At 47.5% G+C, this 20,340-nt stretch overlaps 1 protein-coding gene across 1 annotated transcript in view; it reads left to right on the top strand.

Annotated features, from left to right (window-relative positions):
* LOC119406727 (ATP-binding cassette sub-family C member 3-like) overlaps positions 1–20,340 on the top strand; it is a 122,767-nt gene that overhangs the window by 20,922 nt on the left and 81,505 nt on the right. The window contains exon 3 of the mRNA XM_037673460.2: positions 3,779–4,089. Within this exon, the coding sequence (XP_037529388.2) occupies positions 3,779–4,089 (311 nt within the window). The remainder of the gene's footprint in view (positions 1–3,778; positions 4,090–20,340) is intronic.

Raw genomic sequence — 20,340 nt, 5'->3', positions numbered from 1 at the left:
TGGGTACCTTTCTAGTGTACGTGTATTGTAGCCCCAAGAGAGCTTAACGGGCTCTAGAACGCCGGTCTTCCAGCTTTCGCTGTGACTGTGCTGCGGTTTCAGCGCAGGCCTGGCGTTTTTTAAATGCGAAGCATTTCTTAGCGAACCTCTGGTACTTTGAGCGTTTCTATCTACGTATCTCTCTATCTATCTATCTAGCCGCCTACGTCTGGGTGCTCTCATGATCGCCTCCTTAAGTTGGTGTAGACCAAATGTTGCATGGGAGGGTAAGAGGACATGACGAATATGATTACCGGGTCATTACCTGAATAACGTTAAAAGCCTGTCGCGTACGTCGTCAAACCCTTTCCCCTACACACGTGTGGCACATACCCGTTTACTACGGGCCGCGGTGTACGGGTATGCGCCACAGGCGATTGACAGTTTATATCTACCCAGGAACGGCGAGAACAGACGTTGGTAACTTAAATGCTAGAGCGTTAAGGAAAACCAACATCGGCAGCGTTGACTCAGCGAATGGAAATAATAAAAATTAGGATCCCAGCAGGAATCGAACCCAAGCATTCTGCGTGGCAATAAGGTATTCTAACACTGAGCCACGCCAGGTCTATAAACTGGCTTGGAAAAACAACCTACGCAGGCGTACTAACGGTGCAACGTCAATTGTGGTTGTGGTGCTGGCAATCTAATTTTACAAGAAAGCAATAAACACTACATCATACTCCTACGATGTGTACTCCTACGATACAGGCATCATATCAGATGAACGTCTGTAGTTCCAGTGTTGGCTCCTCTTTTATAGCAGTCTAATAAACATTACATTTGTATTCCTATGATTCAGGAAGCTACATTGGAGCACTGCTCGACCCCGGAGGAATACATTAACGAATGTTACATATGATATCCACATCACAGCACCATAAAGTGCACTTCGTCCACCAGAACGACGAAGTGTCCTCTTCATTTCTTACGAGGCTGGGCGATGGCCCCATGCTGACCGAGGATGATGCGAGATTATTTGACAGCCGCTTTGTAGACTAGGCTACGTAGGCCACATACGCCCAGGTAGTCTACGAATACGACACACACCATCCATTGAAGTTGGTCTACGTAGCACTATCCAGGCCTACCAGCCTCGACGGCCTATCTCCACCAACACGAAGAGTGGCTTCAGGTTCGGACACGTCGCTGGCTCTGTCGACAGATAATTTGTCGACGAAATGACCGAGGCATCCACGAATTCCAAGAGCTCTACTATACCACATACTTCACTCCACATGGACCCCTCGTCACCGCGATCACGACCGGATCCTATAACAAGTGATGACCAGCTGTTGGTGCTCACTGATCATGGTGATGATGCCCTTGTTCAAGAACTCTCAAGAACTTCTTGCACACATGCACAGGGGTTCGTGAAATGTGCGTGCGTTTTCGGGACACGTATAAGCACTATATATCAGCTTACCGCTTCTTGTTTTGGTAATACCCTCGTTGCCATTGGCTGCGTTACCCAACCGTAAACAACTGGTTATTTAACACATATGCGGCTCTTCAACATATATATGTGTGCGTGTAAAATATATACAAATCTATAGCGTCATTTTGTAAGATGTCGCTCAGTAAAAAAAGTTACGCCACAGTCACCTACCCGCCACATGCTTCGCATAGCATCGACTCCCACGGTACGTGGGATCTGCCGAATTTTTTTCATCGAGTTGTTTTTTAAATGCAAAGCATTTCTTGGCGAACTAAATGCGCTTTGACCGTTTCCATCTCTTTTTTTTATACCTAGCCAACTACGTCTGTACTATCTCGTGGTCGTCTCCTTAGCTTAGTTTATACCAAAATTGGCATGGCAAGAAATGAGCTTATGGCGAACACGATTCACAGGTCATGACATGAATAACCTCGCTAGCGTATCGCGTACGTCGTGAAACCCTTTCCACCAATCACCTGTGGCACATGCCCGCATAACGCGGCCCGTGGTATGCGGGTATGTGTCACAGGTGATTCAGAGTCTATATCAGCGCAGGGACGGCGAGAACAAACTTTCGTTTTAACGCAACAGTTTAAAGTAACCCTTATTGCAGAAAATCCAGTGGCGGCGTCGAGGGCGTTGTCGCTGAGCGCAAAAATCCCGATGGAAGCGAAGAATAAAAATTACGGCTCAAGCCGGAATTGAAATCAAATCCAGGCATTCCGTATGGCAGTGAAGTATTCTACCACAGAGCCACGCCAGTGCTTGAGACTTCGTGGGAAAAATACAAGCGTCATGTCGGAGGGAACGTTAATTATGCGCTTTTATAACAATGTAATAAACGTTGACTGCACAAGCTATAGTCAAGCGTTGCTCGAATCCGCCGACGACCGCTACTTATGATATGCACATCATCTCACCGTAGTGTGCACTTTACTGCGATAAAAACGCCCGGCCTGCGAGGAACACGCATCACAGTCACAGCGAAAGCTGGACGAGCGGTCTCTCTAGTGCTTGTTGTAAACTCTCTTGGGGTGGCTACTGCAAATAGAGTTGCAAGGCACTCGTTACGCCATAAATTGTTACAATTTTGTGAAGTATGGAAGTACCCACTGTGTCATTATTCATCGATCTGCGGAGAAGCGATGTACCCGCTACACATCTGTAAGACATTATATGCACTTTGTTGATCCTGTGGCCGATCATGAAGAAGAATTATGGCTGAGCCCTTTGTAATTTGTGGGAGGCTTCGAGCCAACCACTCGTTGCGCGATTCGCATTGCGTGAAGCCTGTTTGTTACCCTATATTGCCACGAGCATAGGGTGAGATTGCGCTATTCCACTGTGTGTATGTGCCACTGTGAAACAGAGGAGAGGACAGGGAAGTGGAAATGACAAGGAAGTCGTGTTTCTCTGATTGGTTCAGCTCGACGTCCTGGTGTTCCGATAGCGGCGGCTGCATTTTCGATGGAGGCGAAAATGTTTGATGCCCGTGTACTTAGATTTACGTGCACGTTAAAGAACCCCAGCTGGTCGACATTTCCGGAGCCCTCCACTACGGCGTCTCTCATAATCACATCGTGGTTTTGGGACGTTAAACCCCAGTAATTTATATAGTCTACATTTTCCCTATGTTTCAACGAAATGTTTTCCTAGCGTCAAGCAAAATTTCTTTTTTTTTTCTTAAAAAAGGCTCAAAAGCCTTACCTTGATAGATCTCTGCCAGCATTTGTCGCAACACCGCGGCTTCTGGCGTCACCGCTCGAGCAGTTCAATTTTCTACGCTGTCTCACATCCCGTAACCGCAAATAAAAGTAAAAGATACAGGGTCCGAATTCAAAAAAACTTCTTACGCTAAAAAACTATGTAACAGAATATTTCAGCCAATCACGATGCGGGACATATCATTAGCGAACCGGCTGACCAATGGGAAAGCACATTTACGGAATAGAAGTTTTGCGAATTCAGCCCCAGATTACTGGCTAAAGAACAGGCTTATAACTTATCTGTTTGAAAAAGCGCACGCATGCGGCATCTTTATTTTGCTATTCTTTATCATAACGGTTGAGAAAAAGGTAGAAATAATGCGCTACATTTATATATTATTCTCCAAAACGCCGTCGCGTGGTGAGCCGCTCTGGAAATTCAGTTATTTGCTCTGACAAGCAAGACATTGCCGAATAATTGAATAGTCTGATCAGCAAATCACATCGCACGAGGTAATTTGTTCGAGCCTTTATTGCCGCAGTCACTTAACCAGGGTGTTTCCTTCTGTCGCGTGGCGTCTATTGCACACTGCAGTGCTGTCACGGGCTGCCGGCAACGTACTGGTGGCGCTGGGTGCCAATCGCCTGTCCCGGCTTCTTCATCGCGACATGCTCGACCGAGTGCTGCACAGCCCCGTCGCCTTCTTCGACTCGACTCCACGAGGCCGCATACTGAACCGCTTCACGGCGGACGCGAGCACCCTGGACACCCGGCTTGCGTCGTACTCGCGCCAGACGGTGCAGAATATCCTGTTGGCCGTGGCCCGCATCGCCGCCATCGGCACCGAGCGTCTCGCCGTGCTCGGCATCAGCGCAGCCGTCGCCGTTGTCTTTGCCTCGGGCATGGTTTGTGTATTGCTTGCATTGCACACGGTGGTTACGTTGCTTAGGTATAATTCAGACCCATATGCAATCTGCCAAAGTTGCTCGCAGCCGAGCCTTTCTGCCATGTGAATCGACGTAAAAGCCGACGCAAACATCGACGGAACAAGCCGATACAGATGAAACTCAATTTAACGAAGTGATAACCACGCCCTAATTATTTCGTTAAATCGAGATACCGATTTTTCGATCCTTCGAAATTTAGAATTGTAACGTACCGACACCCAAAACCTACCTCGTTTATTTTTTATATTTTTTATTTTTTTGGTCGGCAACTCACGCCTGCGCGTCTGAATAGTCCTCGAAGGCGGTCCGAGAGGCCTCCAACGCTCAAGTTTGCGCAGCGCCGTCCACCGCCCCAGCGGAGAGAAGGGAAACCTCCGGTAGCTCGGACGGGTCGCTCTTGCTTGGTTTTCCCATTGCGCGCGCGGAGAACGTGCTCCCCGGGGCTTTTATCTCGCATTTTTCACGCTATGGGTGCCGTTCCTTCGTCGTACTCGAAAGCAGGCACGCAGTCCTGCTGCATTGTGAACTGTCACAAACGTTTAAAAATTACGAAGGGCCGAAAACTGCCCGTCAACTTCTACCGTTTCCAATGCAAGCAGTGCGAGGAGCAGAGGCGTCAAGTGGATTATGGCAGTTCGCCGCGATGCTTTCGCGGTCTTGTCACCTTGAAGCAATTTTTGTCGTACACAGTATTACGAACTATTAACGGGGAGAAACGCGATGATCGTACTCATTTGAAAGGGAAGTGCGTTTGTGAACCGAAGCTACAACAAATAGACAGCCGCTGTACGTTTCGAGATTGCGCGCTGGCTTTCCGAGTCAACCATTTGTACTGTGACAGCAGCGGAGCATGTGGGCTTATTACACCACAGTTTAAATAACGCACCGTGAGTACTAAGTGTTTAATTCAGCTGATTGCGGTACATTTCCCGTCGCGGCTCCCTGTAAACAGAATTAAGCTGCATGTTTGCACTGAGCGTTTATATTGGCCTTGCATACGACACGCCGTGATTGCTTAGCAGGCTGAAGTGTTGCGCTGCTAAGATCGTGGTCATGGGTTCGATTCATGCATACGGCAGCTGCATTTCGACGGGAGCGAAATGCAGTAACAACGGCGTACTTAGATTTACGTACACGTTAAAGAACCCCAGGTGGCCGAAATTAATCCGAAGTCCCCCACCAAGGCGGCAATTAAATTTCGATGGCTTCGCGAATTCAGATGCGTTTATCATTGGGCACAAATCTCGGCATAATCATAAACATGAGTAATCCCAGTGGGCGTTGTATAGTATCAGGGGCGTAGCAAGAAATTTTTTTCGGGGGGGGGGGGGGGGGGGAGGTCCAACCATACTATGTTCGTGCGTGCGTTTGTATGTGTGCGTGTACATATACGCAAGCAAAATTGAAAACTTTCGGGGAGGGTTTGAGCCCCCCCCCAACCCCCCCCCCCCCCGCTCCCTGGCTACGCCCCTGTATAGTATGATGCTGACCAAGCGAGCTGTCGAAACAACCAAAGCGACGTTAGAATAAGCGAACACGGTGCGCGATCAGGCGTCGATATTATTCGAAATGAAACACGCCTCTGCAAGGAACATGCATGGTCGAAGTGGGCATGATTTTTTTTTAGCGTATCATTATGCTGTCAAAGGGAGCTCTAAAAAAATCCAAGGTGACATTAAACTTGCGATCCAACGTTGTTATCATTCGATGCAAACCTCGGCAAAAGTGAAACTCCCACGAAACTGAACACTGCGCATTGCGATGCAGCCAGTGACTTAATAGGACAGATGTAAATTTATGCTCTTCACACTGAGCTCATAATAAATTTAAAGCCGGCCGGCAAACTTGGCATCCATGCGATCGAAAAGTTATCAATAGAAAACGCACGCGAAAGCGTGCTGGGTGTTTAATGACAGCTCGAGATCCGAGTAGACACGACTGCCGCAACGAATGTTCTTTTTACCGGTAACATAATTACAGAACTCGCGCAGTCACCTCCCTATTCATGTCAAAGAAATGTGCCCGTTCAGCATCGGCACGCACGTAGCGCTCGCACAAACAGCATCGCCCTTGACGATCTGCTCGGTCCCGAAAAGGTGGTCGATCAACCGTTCTCCTCTGGTGAGATTCCCACCGTGAAAACGTTTTTTTCCATCTCTGGGATCTTTCTAGACCTTCAGAGGAAGCGACACGTGAAGCTGCACGTGCACGGCGAGCAGAGAACAGCGCGTGCAGGGTGCGGGAACGTGCTGAGACAGCGCAGTCAAAAGGCAGGCGCGGGCAGGGGAGCGACCGGTTTTTGCTAGAAAGGCGGCGAAACGCGTGCGACGCAGCGCCCCCTGGCCGAGCTTGGGAGGCCTATAGGAGACACCATGTACAGGCGATGCAGGTCAGGGAGGCGGTCACGTGAAGCTATGACAGGCTGCTGATATGCGACAATGCGGAGAACGAATGCAGTTATTGAGCGAGCAGGCCGAGCGAGAAAGATGCGAGATGATGAGTGATGTCTGTAGCATGGAGCGCGAAATAAACAAATCAATCACCGCCGCCTCAGGCAGCACCATCCACTACGTAAGAGCGCCACAGATGGCAGAGTCCGTTGTTTCGTGCATGGGCGCGGCTTGCAGATTCGTCAAGGTAATGCTAGGGCCGTAACTAGGGCGCCCAGATGTTTTAACGCGATAGCGTTAGAGTGCTCACTCGAAGAAAAGCCCGTCAAAATTACAAGGAAATCAACACTTCTTCACTCAGTTATTTCGGAAAAAAACTTGGTTAAACAGGGTTTGGTGGCCAAATTAGATAATTCGGGTTGATGACAACACTGAACGCTATAGGTCTTCGTCGGGGAATGGAATTTTCTTTGTCAGATTGGAAATTTCATAAAATTGGTAGATACAGCCTCAACTGTACCAAAGCGATGGAACTCGCACATTCGGCTGGACCAGTTGGTGCGTAATTATTGGATAGTGCCAGCGCATAAAAATACACAAATGAGACAAGTGGTGCTCGTCCCGTCCTTCACGTGCACGTATTTCCTGTCCTGTCATCGTTATTGACTGTGCCCTGCAACGCATTTCTCAGTAAACATAAAATTAGAATAGTGTCCGACTCAGTTGCCTCATGAATCTGCTGCCATGTTTTACAGCGAGGCTGTATACCCCAGCAGCGGTTTCGTCTCCGTGGATTAAGAACGAAAAGCCAGGCCCCTGAACCACCAACAGAGGCTCACGCTCGCGTGCTCCTCTGCTAGCACACGCGCACGTTCCTTGCGTTTTCTCATCGGACGCTGAAGAAGGGCATTCGGAGAGGCGGACAGACAAGCCGGCGAACACTTTCGCTGTAGACTCGTACACAACGGCAATTCCACAACTAAATTTCGACCTCTGGGTGGTTTAGGGGCCTTTTAAGAATTGAAGGCAAGCGGCATATCTTTCTTTGCAATCAGACGTACAGCATAGAGCTCAGTATTCGTTTCAATAAAGAATACCAGAAAGCAAGCATCAAACCGCATGATGGATGATAAGGTGCCTGTGCACAATGGGAACACCCTTCCACGCGTTCCCAGTGAAGATTAGGCTGCAGCTATCTTCTACTTGCAGTGACCATAGAATGGTAAGATCTAGAATTCAACTAGACGTGAGGAAGGAACGGCAGAAACTGATACGCAAGAAGCCGATTAATGAACTAGCTCTGCGAGGGAAAGTACAGGAATTCAGAGTTTCACTTCAGAATAGGTACGCGGCTTTAACCGAGGAAACCGACCTTAGCGTTGACGCAATGAATGATAATTTGACTAGTATCATTAAGGAGTGTGCAGTGGAAGTCGGGGGTACAGTCGTTAGACAGGACACTGGTAAGCTATCCCAAGAGACGAAAAACCTCATTAAGAAACGTCAAGCCATGAAAGCCTCAAATGCAACAGACAAAATAGAGCTGGCGGAGCTTTCGAAGTTGATCAATAGGCGTAAAGTAGCCGACATAAGAAAGTATAATATGGAGAGAATTGAGCATGCTCTAAAGAACGGAAGAAGCCTCAAAGCTACGAAGACAAAACTGTGCATAGGCAAAAATCAGATGTATGCATTAAGGGACAAGGATGGCAAGGTCACAACCAATATGGATAGAATAGTTGAGGTAGCGGAAGAGTTCTACAGAGATCTGTACAGCAGCCGAGACAGTCAGGATGATAACGTAAGAAGCAGTACTATCCCAGAGGAATCTGACATCCCACCAGTATTAAAAGGAGAAGTAAAGAAAGCCCTAAAGGGAATGCAAAGAGGCAAAGCCGCTGGTGAGGATCAGGTAACATCAGACCTGTTGAAAGACGGTGGAGAGATTATGTTAGAGAAACTGGCCACCCTGTATACGAAGTGTCTCTCGACAGGGAGGATACCAGAATCTTGGAAGAATGCCAACATCATCTTGATTCATAAGAAAGGGGACGTCAAGGACCTGAAAAATTACAGGCCCATCAGCTTACTGTCCGTTGTTTACAAGCTATTCACAAAAGTAATTGCTAACAGAATTAATACGACATTAGAGTTTAATCAACCAAGGGACCAGGCAGGATTTCGTACAGGCTTCTCAACAATAGACCATATTCATACTATCAATCAGGTGATAGAGAAATGCGCGGAATACAACCAACCCCTATACATAGCCTTCATAGATTACGAGAAGGCATTTGATTCGGTGGAGACATCAGCAGTCATGCAAGCACTGCGGAATCAGGGCATCGACGAAGCCTATATAAACATAATGGAAGAAATCTACAGCGCATCCACAGCCACTATAGTCCTTCATAAAGAAAGCGACAGAATCCCAATAAAGAAGGGCGTACGACAGGGAGACACGATCTCTCCAATGCTATTCACCGCGTGTTTACAGGAGGTTTTCAGGGCCCTAGATTGGGAAGAATTAGGGATAAGAGTTAATGGAGAGTATCTCAGTAACCTGCGATTCGCTGATGACATTGCATTGATGAGTAACGCGGGAGACGAATTACAGCTCATGATTACTGAACTGGATACGGAAAGTAGAAGAGTAGGTCTGAAAATTAATATGCATAAAACTAAAGTAATGTGGAACAATCTTGGCAGAGAACAGCGCTTCGCGATAGGTGGCGAGACGCTGGAAGTTGTGAAGGAATACGTCTACTTAGGGCAGGTAGTAACCGCGGAGCCGAACCATGAGAGTGAAATAACTAGAAGAATAAGGATGGGATGGGGCTCATTTGGCAAGCATTATCAAATCATGAATGGTACTCTACCACTATCTCTCAAGAGGAAGGTATATAACAGCTGCATCTTACCGGTACTTACCTACGGAGCAGAAACCTGGAGACTTACAAAGAGGGTTCAACTTAAATTGAGGACGACGCAGCGAGCGATGGAAAGGAAAATGATAGGTGTAACCTTAAAGGGGCCCTGCAACACTTTTCGAGCATGCTCAAAAAGCGCTGCCGATCGGTAGTCGAGGCTCCCGAGAACACGCGAGCCAAATATTATAGCGATGCGCACGGCCTGGAATTTACAATAAATTCTCAAAGTCAGCTGAAAATCGCTCCCTCTTCTCTCGACAAATGATGTATTAGTCCGCAAAATATGACGCGATTGTCGGCAGTTCCACCATTGGCTGATGTTATTAATCACGATAACACCCTCATTATTACTTTCGTTGTTAATTTTGAGTTCAATAAGTAGATAACACGTATGTTTATATTATGTTATCACGTTAAAAACACCGAACAAACATTAATATTAGCACTTCCGGTCTCACCGACAGCTCGTCTGCTCGTAGTTGCGTGGTTCCGTTTTCTTCGCCATGCGCAGTGCCGAAAACGTGAATATTTCTGTGCTTTTGACCATCGCCGGTTGCCGTTGAGAGTGGCAGCCGTTCGAGTGTTGCCTCGTCAGCTGAGAACTGCATCGTCGGCACGTTCTCACGACCGACCGAGGCACGGGCGCAGCGTGTCTCCGATAACAATGCTGGCGTCCGGTAATGGCGGCGCTTCGGGGTCGTCTGCCAGTGCCGTCTTACGAGGCGGTGTATCGGAGTATGGGCCGAAACCGATCTCAGCTGTCATTCGTTCCAAACGAGCGCGCACGTTTGCTTCCATGGTTGGCAGAGCGATGAAAACACTACGGCGTTCGAGGTGCGCACCCAACATTACCAAACCGACGCGCAGTTTTCAAGCACGCGCGATACACAGCGCGATCGACTCCGCTCGACGAGAACGACGGAAGCCGACCGGAAGTGGCGGCACAGACCACGTGGTTGCGCCGAGACGCCAGAGAGAAAAAAATGAAAAAAATGCCGCCGGCGCTGACGTCGCCTCCTCGCACCTCCGGCCTCCTTCCCTCCCCTCACGCCGCGCGCAGCTTTCCGCGCGCTCGCTGCGTTGAGTTGAGAGAGAAAGCTGCGGAACGTGATCTCTATAATTTGATAACACCACTTAGACTTGACGGATCCGAAAAATTTTTGCGGCATATGGCTCGTGAAGAGTCATACGTCAATAATGGGACTATTCCAATATAACAAAGAAAGGTGTTGCAGGGCCCCTTTAAGAGACAGGAAGAGAGCAGAGTGGGTCAGGGAACAAACGGGGGTTAAGGATATCATAGTTGAAATTAAGAAGAAAAAATGGATGTGGGCCGGCCACGTAGCACGTCGGCAGGATAACCGGTGGTCATTAAGGGTAACTGACTGGATTCCAAGAGAGGGCAAACGCGTGAGGGGAAGACAGAAAATTAGGTGGGTAGATGAGATTAAGAAGTTTGTAGGTATAACGTGGCAACAGAAAGCACAGGACCGGGTTGATTGGCGGAACATGGGAGAGGCCTTTGCCCTGCAGTGGGCGTAGACAGGCTGATGATGATGAAGATCATCATGATGATGATGATCTTCTACTTCACGCGAGGGCTTCGAATGACCTCAAACGCCCCTTTCTTCTCTGCGCGTGTGTTTCCCGCTTTCCAATATGAAAGGGAGAACCGTCTAGAAACTCATTCACTTCGTTCTAAGACTGCCATGGGTAGACCACGGAAATGAAAGACACCAGAAGAACAGAGTCAATACAATGCTAGAAAAGAGGAACAGGTTCGTCTTGCTGAAAGTGGCCGCGGAACAAATCACGGTCTACCACAGCGACCACTAGGCGACTATCACTAGCAGTCTCTAAAGAAATAATAAAATATACCACCGATCAGCATGTGTGGTGTTTGATACAGCATCATTGGGCATTCACGCTCGCAGGGCGAGATGGCGGCCAATGTTTTTTTTTTCGAATTCATCATGTACAAGCTAAATTACGGGCAATTAATCTCAGACTGCTAGCGCTGTCCCTCCTTTTTCGCCCCGACGAGTACCCTAGAACTTATGAAGGCGATGATAATGAGGCAAGAACAAACTTCGTTACGTACGCGATTGGAGCGAATGACCTGCACATGTTCACTTATTCGGAGCCTATTGGTGAGCACGGCGGAATGTTGGGCGAGTTGGTTCGGAATATTAGTTAAACAGGCGCAAAAGGGCTACCACCATCTTTCTTTTGTGATAGCGTTTTCGTGCCTCTCCAAGTATATTTCGTTGAGATTCAAACTTAGCAATGTCAGATATTAGGTTACTAAATAATTATGTTCTCTCACAAGCTACCTAAGCAATAGTCAATAAGGCGTTTCCAGACACCTAATCTGGATTCCGTATGTCCAGCAGCATACTAACTGCGCAAATATTTTTTTTCCGAGTGGTATAGAATCCCCGCCAGATATGCCTGTGACTGCGCTCCGACATACATCATGAACCAGTGCCCTTCGATAATCTTAATGAACACTGCATTGCCTGTGGCAGGCGCTAAGACGGCGCATTACCTATGGCAAAGAAGAAATACACAATGACGAGCACAAAGCGCTCGTCATTTCTCTGTGTGCTTGCGCGAATCCGGGAAGATGAATATGTTCCAACTAGGCCGACTTGCAGTATAGCCTGTGGCAGGCTCTAAGAGACAGCTCTAACAGAGAGTTTCGGAACAGACACTGCAGGCTTTGCGCTCTTGGGTCCAACTTCCTAGCCGTCCTTCGCAGTAGTCCGATTGCATTGTTAACTCAAGCCGAGTAATAACATGGCGGAAGCGCCGATCTCATCGTTCTTCGCGTTTAGGAGTGAGCAGACACTGAATCAAAAGTGTTAGCACGCATTTACACTTCGTGCAAGATGCTTGCTTTGAACCCAAGCCACGTTATTATGACAGTTTCATTTGTCACGAGACTACATGTTGCTAAAAGAGCATTAAAATATAAAGATGGGTGAGTTGGCACGCATTCACAACGGAAGCAGCGCAAAAAACGGCCAATAATGTTCTGGCATGGTGAAAAGAACACAGAATGAGCGCTGGCTGCCAACTATGAATATTGTGTTCTTTTCACCTTGACCCCCGTTTCCTTGCGCTGTTTTCATAATTACTGCAAAAACTTACTTGTGGCAAAATTTATCACCCAAGTAATCAAACCGCAAATGAAGAGAACGCAAAAAGAGATGCACTCGCGAAAGTACATTTCCCAATTCCAAATATGCCACATTGGCAACCGGAACGTCGGCACAATGCAAAGCGAAGCATCCGATTTTTTCGTTTCGGTGCTATGTGTTCATTCGAGGGTGCTGTCGAACACCAGCTGCCCCTCGAGGACGCGTACGTTCTCATTGGTCCCCTTCTGCCACTACAAAGGAGTTCTCCCGCTCTGTCATATCTTCGGTGGCTCTCTTGATGACCGTCCTTGGAAATGTACGGCAGACATAGGCGTGTCTACCGGAAGGGGGGGGGGGGGGGGCAAGGGGGCGCTAGCTTCCCCACTGGGACAAGTTAGGGGAGCGTATCTTACCGACTTTCGACAGTGGTCACTGTCGGCTGCGCACTGGGAAACCATGAACTGAGGCGAACTTTTACTTCTAAACAGCAATCACTGAATTATATAACGAAATTTGTCCTGCGCATCTACTGTGGAGAATGTCTCCCATATATCACGACCACGCACTGTAGGTTCTCAGGTGCCTCAAACATTTTCACCTCCATCGAAAGTGCGGCCGCAGCAGCCGGGATTCGATCCCGCGATCTGGGTTTTCTGGACTAAGGATACTGAAGTGACAGCCGGGCTAGTCGGTCTTGAGTTATCTCTAATTTACTTCGAGGCAAAATACAACTCGGACTGAAAAGAAGCATACACATGCAGCGCTGCTTATTTCTCTCACTCTCATTCAGGAAAGATGAGTTCACAGAGTTGCAAACGAGCACAAACAGCTCAACATCGTTATACTACAACTGAAAATATTTATTATGCTGATATGAATGCCTCTCGCCAGCTGCTATAAGTAGCCCATGCCAATGTGATCGGCGGGTAGCCTTGTTGAATTACATTCAGAATGAGACACTGTCCGACTATTCCACAAAACGTTTCGGTATTGTTCAGCATAGTAATGCGCTGTTTAGTGTGCGCACGTAATTTTAACACCGCGAGATTTCACAGATTCGTGACGTCGCGTAACAGACAGACTACAGACAATGAACTTTATTAATAAAGATAGTCCTGAGGAGCACTGCAGCCGTTCAGGGCGGCAGCGCCGCGGGCCGCCCCTACGTGTCGCGTAACAAGCACGCGATTTCAAGGCACAGCGAACATTTTTGGAGAAACGGCGAGGAACCAATGACCAAAAATATGCCGTATTGTAAATAGCCTACTTTCATTTTTTATGTAGTCGTCCTTGAGTGGTCATTACGCAATGGAAAATTTTGGGGCATTTGTTGCATCGAGTTACGAGCAGCTGCCGTGTGCATGACCCAGAAAATTTTGACCATCATAAACAGCTAACGACCAATGCGAAGGGGAGAAACGCGGGGTATTTTTACGTTATAATCAGCAATATTTTTTCCAAAGAAAACTTCTGCTTAAACGGTTTGCATAGGCGGACTTTTAGAGTCCGCAGGGCCTTCCAAGCAAAGTAAAAAACAGCGCAAAACACTGAAGACAAAGACCAAACAGGACCAGCGCTGTTCAGCGCTGGCTTTTGTTTTTTGTTTTGTCCTGTTTGGTCTTCCTTGTCTCCTACTATTGCGCTATTTTCTACTTGAAGTTCGCACGCTCCAAGAAAAGTTGCAAGTACAAATACGATGAGGATAAAGAATGTACTACGCCCTAATACCAGAAATTCTTACTTAAAAAGAACTTGAGCTTGACATGTTAGCAATAATAGTTATACCATAATAGTAATAATACCAATGTGCCAGAAACACTACTTCGACTAGGAGCAAACAAGGCAAAATATAAGATACGCAAACCTAAATATCTGCAAAAAAAGGTGTAGTATTAATTACGGAAAAGAAAATGTGCAGTCATTGTTGCCTGCATTTAGAAAAAGTCACAGTTTCGCCGCAACGGCGAAGCAATGATTGCGATAGCAATAAATTGTAATGTAACGTGAAGAACGGAAAGCAGCTCGAAATTGCCAGCGCATCGCTCGAGCCCAAAGGACGCACGAAAAGGACGCACACAGGACGAGCGCCAACTAATGCGTCACAGCTCGACACTTGAAGCGCACTGCTCAAACATAAAGCAGGACGCACGAAACAAACAAACAGGTACACACAAGACGAGCGCGAACTAATTGTCACAGTTGTTCTCATCCAGCCAAGGTCTCATCCAGCCCTGTAGAGCGAACAGCAACGGCGTTCGCAGGGGCGGGGCCACGATCTTTAAAGCGCGCAACACGCGCGCACGTCGCGCCATCTATGTGGCCACTAAGAAAGCATGCTGAATTGCATGGTGTATATAAATAGCTCGCCGTTAGCAGGCTGAGAGACGGTGCTGTCGTGGCCTAACGTCTAACGCGGCGGGCTGCAAAGCGAGAGGTCGCCCGTTCGATTCCGCGCGTCGGAAAGAATTTCTTAATTATTTTTCTTTGTGGCATTTCTATATATATACATACTTATACATATACGGTGAATGACGGCGACGGGGGCGGACATTTTCCAGCCGAGACTCTCCATATAATTACTATCGCAATAAAACGCAATTATTAGTGAGCAGCTTCTAGACGTTCTCGATGAGACAAGCACTGGCGCTGTGCTTGTCTCATTTATTCTTTGTGGTTCGTCCTGGTTTGCGCTGAAGTTTTCTTCAAGCATGAAATTGTGCGGATGATGTATAAAACGTGTTGCTTGCAATACTATTACACGCAGGGCACGTATATGTATGGTTGTCCCAGTGTATGCTACGTAGAACTGTCTCTACTTTTTCTGTAGTGTTATTGAACACTACTATCCAAATGTTATCTCTGTATATGAAGAATCGCATCAAATTGGGTGCGAAGTAAGTTCTCTCTCTCTCTCTCTCTCTCTCTCTCTCTACACACACACACACACACACACACACACACACGCACGCATACATATATATATATATATATATATATATATATATATATATATATATATATATATCCAGCCCCCTGCACAACCGTTACCGCTCATCTTATGTCGTGGTCTGGATCATGTAAGCACCGCCTTTCACATCTGCCCAACGAAAGAAGTCGAGTGGCGAGGTCATGAAGCCCTAGCCAGCCAATTTACAGGCTTGTGTCTCCCTGGGAATTAAAGGTCTCATCCATCCCGTGTCGTGCTTGTCAGCGGTTGTGTACTGGCACATCTCTTGCTGATACCACCGCCGTGAAAAATTTGAGACTTAGACTTCACTGAGAAAGTCGTCCACCACTACTTTAGCACTGTCAGTCGGTGTCTGATCGAAAGAGATGTGGCCAACGTAGCGCTGGCGTTAATTGCGAATTATGCATTGAACAAACACTGGCACTGGTGACGAGTGCGCTTTACCCAGCGTCGATTGTAGCCATACCAATAGTGTGTATTGTACAAGCTTACCAGGACTTTCCTGAAGGAGCTTGCTTACTCCCTTGCATGATATTGCTCAAACCTCAAACAGTCAGATGACTCGTCGGCTTTCGTAAAAACCTAATTCACGAAGTCTGGCCGGTTCTACAGGTCCCTCCTTACCAAGCTTTTGTGCAAGTAAGCGTGGTATGCATAAAAGGCCGAGTGATTTCGAAGACATAAGTACCCTCGATGGTAACGACTTGGAAATTGGAACTACAGCCGCCACATCACTTACCGCTACTACTTCGGAAAGCTGTCAGTTTCAGAGTCATAGCTCTACTCCTCCAGGTATAAACCCGGGAAACAGCTTGTTGTTGAATATGACTCTCAAGCTCATCCAAAATCACGCGAGCGCGTGTGCAGTGAAACCCGATTATATCGACCTCGGGAAAATCGAATTATTCTTTACATCAAACTACTTTCGAGCACGGAAACATTTTAACTTCCACGTGTAGGAAAATCTACGGCTTCAGCGAAAAACAAACAAAAAATTACACCATCTCCCGCTAAAGGGGACCATGAGGCGATGCGAAGCCGGAGCACTTGCACGATCGCGTTCCATTGGCGTTCGTTGGGCATGCTACCGACCTCGGGTCGTTATTAACGGTGTTATTCGCGTGCCCTTTGCTTCGCAGCTTTGTCTTGAGTGGCCGCAATTGGGCTGATGCTGACGCGTGCTTGCGTCAGCCCACTCACTGACGGGACTCTTGCTTCCATCACACTTCATCGGAAGCCCCAATGGAGTCAAGCGGAGTCAACCAAAGCAAGGCGCTGCGCTGAACGCGCGCTGCGCTCTAACCGCTTAGAGGAGGAGAGTAGCGCAGAGTGTAGGGCATGCGCCGCGAAAGCAAAAGCGAGAACGCAGGAGAAGCGCAAGCAGGTGCTGGTAGAGAAGTGGAGAGAGTAACGCGCAGCTGTCAGAGAGAGGGAAGGAGGAGAGGCGCGCATGTGTAGTGTGAGCGCGGACTACCACGGCGCGTGCGGATTACCACGCCGCCTTACATAGCCCCGAGCAAGAGATGCGTCGCATCTAAAAGCCGGAACACCTGATATATAGAACCTCGGGCAGTGTAAAACGTCCTGAGATGTTGGCTTTCCCTCAGAAGGCGCAGGCTTTTAAATGCGAAGCATTTCTTAGTGAACTTCTGTGACTTTGAGCGTGTCTAACTGTCTAGCTGCCTATGACTTTGTGCTTTTCTAGCCCTTTCGTTAATCGGATGTATACAAAAATTGGTATGGCACAACATGGCTGTATGGCGAACACAAACGACAGGTCATAATATGATAATCATGACATGCATGTCATGAACAGCATCATTTACATGCCACAGTCTTGGTGCTCCTGGGGTCGTTATTAGTATGGCGTGACAAGAGTGTATGACTAACATAAGGGACAGGTCCTATCGTACAAATCATGACGCGCATGTCATGTACAGCATGATCTACATGGCATGGTCTCGAGGCGCTCCCGACCGTTTAATTAAATGGATATATACCAAAGTTGCTACGACGGGACATTTCTGTGCGGCAAACATAAATGACAGGCGCCAGCATGAAAATCATGACACGTATGTCATGTACGCCATGCTCATGCCCCGCCATACATGCCCCGCTCATGGTGCGCTTGCGGCCGTTTCGCTATCTGGACATCCACCACATTTGGTATTGCGTGACGTGATTGTATGAAGAAAATAAACCACAGGTGGTAACATGAAAATCATCATATATGCACGTCATGTACAACATGACTTACATGTTATGCTCATATTGCGCTCATGGCCGTTGCGCTAGCTTGATATACACCAAAATTGGTATTGCGTGACGTGACTGTACGATGAACATAAGACAGCAGTTAACATGACAATCATGAGAGGCATTTCTTGTACAGCATAATTTACATGCCAAGCTCATGGTGCGCTCGCGGCCGTTTCGCTAGCTTGGTATATCCCAAAATTTGTATTTCGTGACGTGACTGTATGACGAAATAAATGACCGGTGGTAACATGAAAATCATGACATGCATGTCGTGTAGGGCTTGATTTACATGCCACGCTCATGGTGCGCTGGCGGCCGGTTCGTTAGCTTGGTATGTTCGGCTTTCTAAACGTAATGTGATTCCACTTTACAAAGAAATCTTGTTCGTGATAGCCAGGACACCCTGTAGGATTAAAGTACCAATCGGCACCAACCCGCCAACGTTTGCGTGTGTCGTCTGTTGTTAACTGCGGTGTTTATTGCCGTGTGTTTCCTCTGTCTTATACTGACGATAGCGAAAGCTTCCGGAAGGGCATACGAATCATGTAATTCATTTAGTACCGTGCCTACAGTTTGTTCCTGCCGTAGCATATAATACGGCATTTCGCAGTTCTGCGTGTAAACTGCGCATCTAGTTCATATTCTGTCCAACAATGTAAAACTTTAGAAGAAATATTGCATTCTGAATTTATACACAACCACGGTGTAAGAAAAATAATTTAGGTGTGGACACTCTCCGACCGCCGCGAAGGAGAGCGCGTCCAGATAATGTTCGCCTTTAATACATGCGCCGGCCGCAGTTTTGTGGGGGGCGCTGCGACATGGGGGCTTAAGAAACCTATTGCGACGAGGCGAACGCGCGTTTTTCTTCATTTTTTTCCACCTCATTGCATTTTTTTTAACCGTGCACGCGGAGGAGGATAGAGCAACTGAACGGCGAGTTTTCATACGGCCACGGTCTAAACGGCGCACTCGACGCACATAGCGTCCCTAACAGCGTTGCGTACGTAAAAGCGCGGCGTCTTGCTTAGAGCGCGTGAGCAGTCTTTCTGCTCGCTGACTTCTCACGTGCGGAACGCCGTTACGGACGCTACGCACGCAGCTCGTCTTCTATAGTACATGCGCCGGCCGCGGTTTCGTGGGAGGCGCTGTGACATGGGGGCCGAGAGGAGGAAAGAGGCGAACATTATGTGGACGCGCCGTCGGGCGGAGTGTCCACACCTAAATTATTTTTCTTACACCGTGTACACAACTAATAGAACCGACACACAAGGAAAGCATAGGGGACATTATTTGTGGTTTCTTAATGTATTCTAATGATTTGCACTTTAATTGAAAGAAATAAAAGTGGACAACACCCTTCCCGTCGGTGGGATCCGATCCCACAACCTTCGAATTGCACGTCGGATGCTCTACCATTTGAGCTACAATGGAGAGTGCTCCCCCGTCTACTTTTTTGTATGGTACTTATGCGTGCTTAATACGTCGGAGTGTTCGTCAGCGCCAGCCGTAGCCCAGGCGGAGTCTCTTTTTTGCCAGAAGGCGTCGCAGGGCACGTGATCTTCGCCCGAGGTGGCGATTGACCAATCAATACTCGAATACGCGTAATTTGAAGGTTGTGGGTTCGGATCGCACCAAGGGAAAGGGCTATTTTTCGTCCGCTTCAATTTCTTTGTTCAATTTAAGTGGGAATCATTGCACTACTGTTAAGAAACCACTAATAATGCTCCCTGTGCTTTCCTTGTCTGTCGGTTTCATTAGTTGTGTATAATACAGAAAATTCCCCTACTTTCGTACATTCCAAATTTAGGATGTTTATGGTGTCAGTTACGGAATCGAAGCGATAATTCAATAATTTATGGGTGGCGCGAGACTTTTATAGTTATTTTGCTAACACTCTTATTAACATGTACGGACATATTTAATAATAATTTTTATGCTTCCAAAATTACTTACCTGGCTTCCTTCGAGGGAAACCGCTTTTGCCTTTCGCTTGCTTTGCCTGCTTGTGTGCGACAGTGGGAGACAAGTCCACCGCCAAAAGCGCTCTAATACCCCTGTCACACAGGGCAACTTAAGTGCACTTTGAGGGAGTGCACTTCGCCGCTAGTGTCTTTCACACGCTGTCACACGGGAATGCTTAGTGACACTCGCTGCAAAGCGCACTTGCCGGCGAGTGCGTTCGCCAACCTCACTTCGCCGACACGGAGTGTGTAGTCTCGGTAGCAGTGGCTCGAGAACAAGTAAGTTATTACCGATGTTGAGTTCACAGTATTTTTTAAACTATCGTTTTCGTTATTAGGAATACTGTTATGCATTAAAGCATACTATACCACAAAAAACTACTTTGCTATTCTCGTTCTCAGGCAGTTTACAGCCACGGCCGCCAGGGGCATGCCGAGCACACGCCGTGCAATGGCCGCATCCGCCGCGTTTCTACCTAAAGTTTATTTTAAAGGCTGCTTATAGCTATAATACATTACTTCTTAAGAAACATTGCCTGGAATAACAAATATCTG

Source organism: Rhipicephalus sanguineus, chromosome 10 (assembly GCF_013339695.2).
Source record: "Rhipicephalus sanguineus isolate Rsan-2018 chromosome 10, BIME_Rsan_1.4, whole genome shotgun sequence".
NCBI lineage: Eukaryota > Metazoa > Arthropoda > Arachnida > Ixodida > Ixodidae > Rhipicephalus > Rhipicephalus sanguineus.
This window is presented reverse-complemented; position numbering and strand designations above follow the sequence as displayed.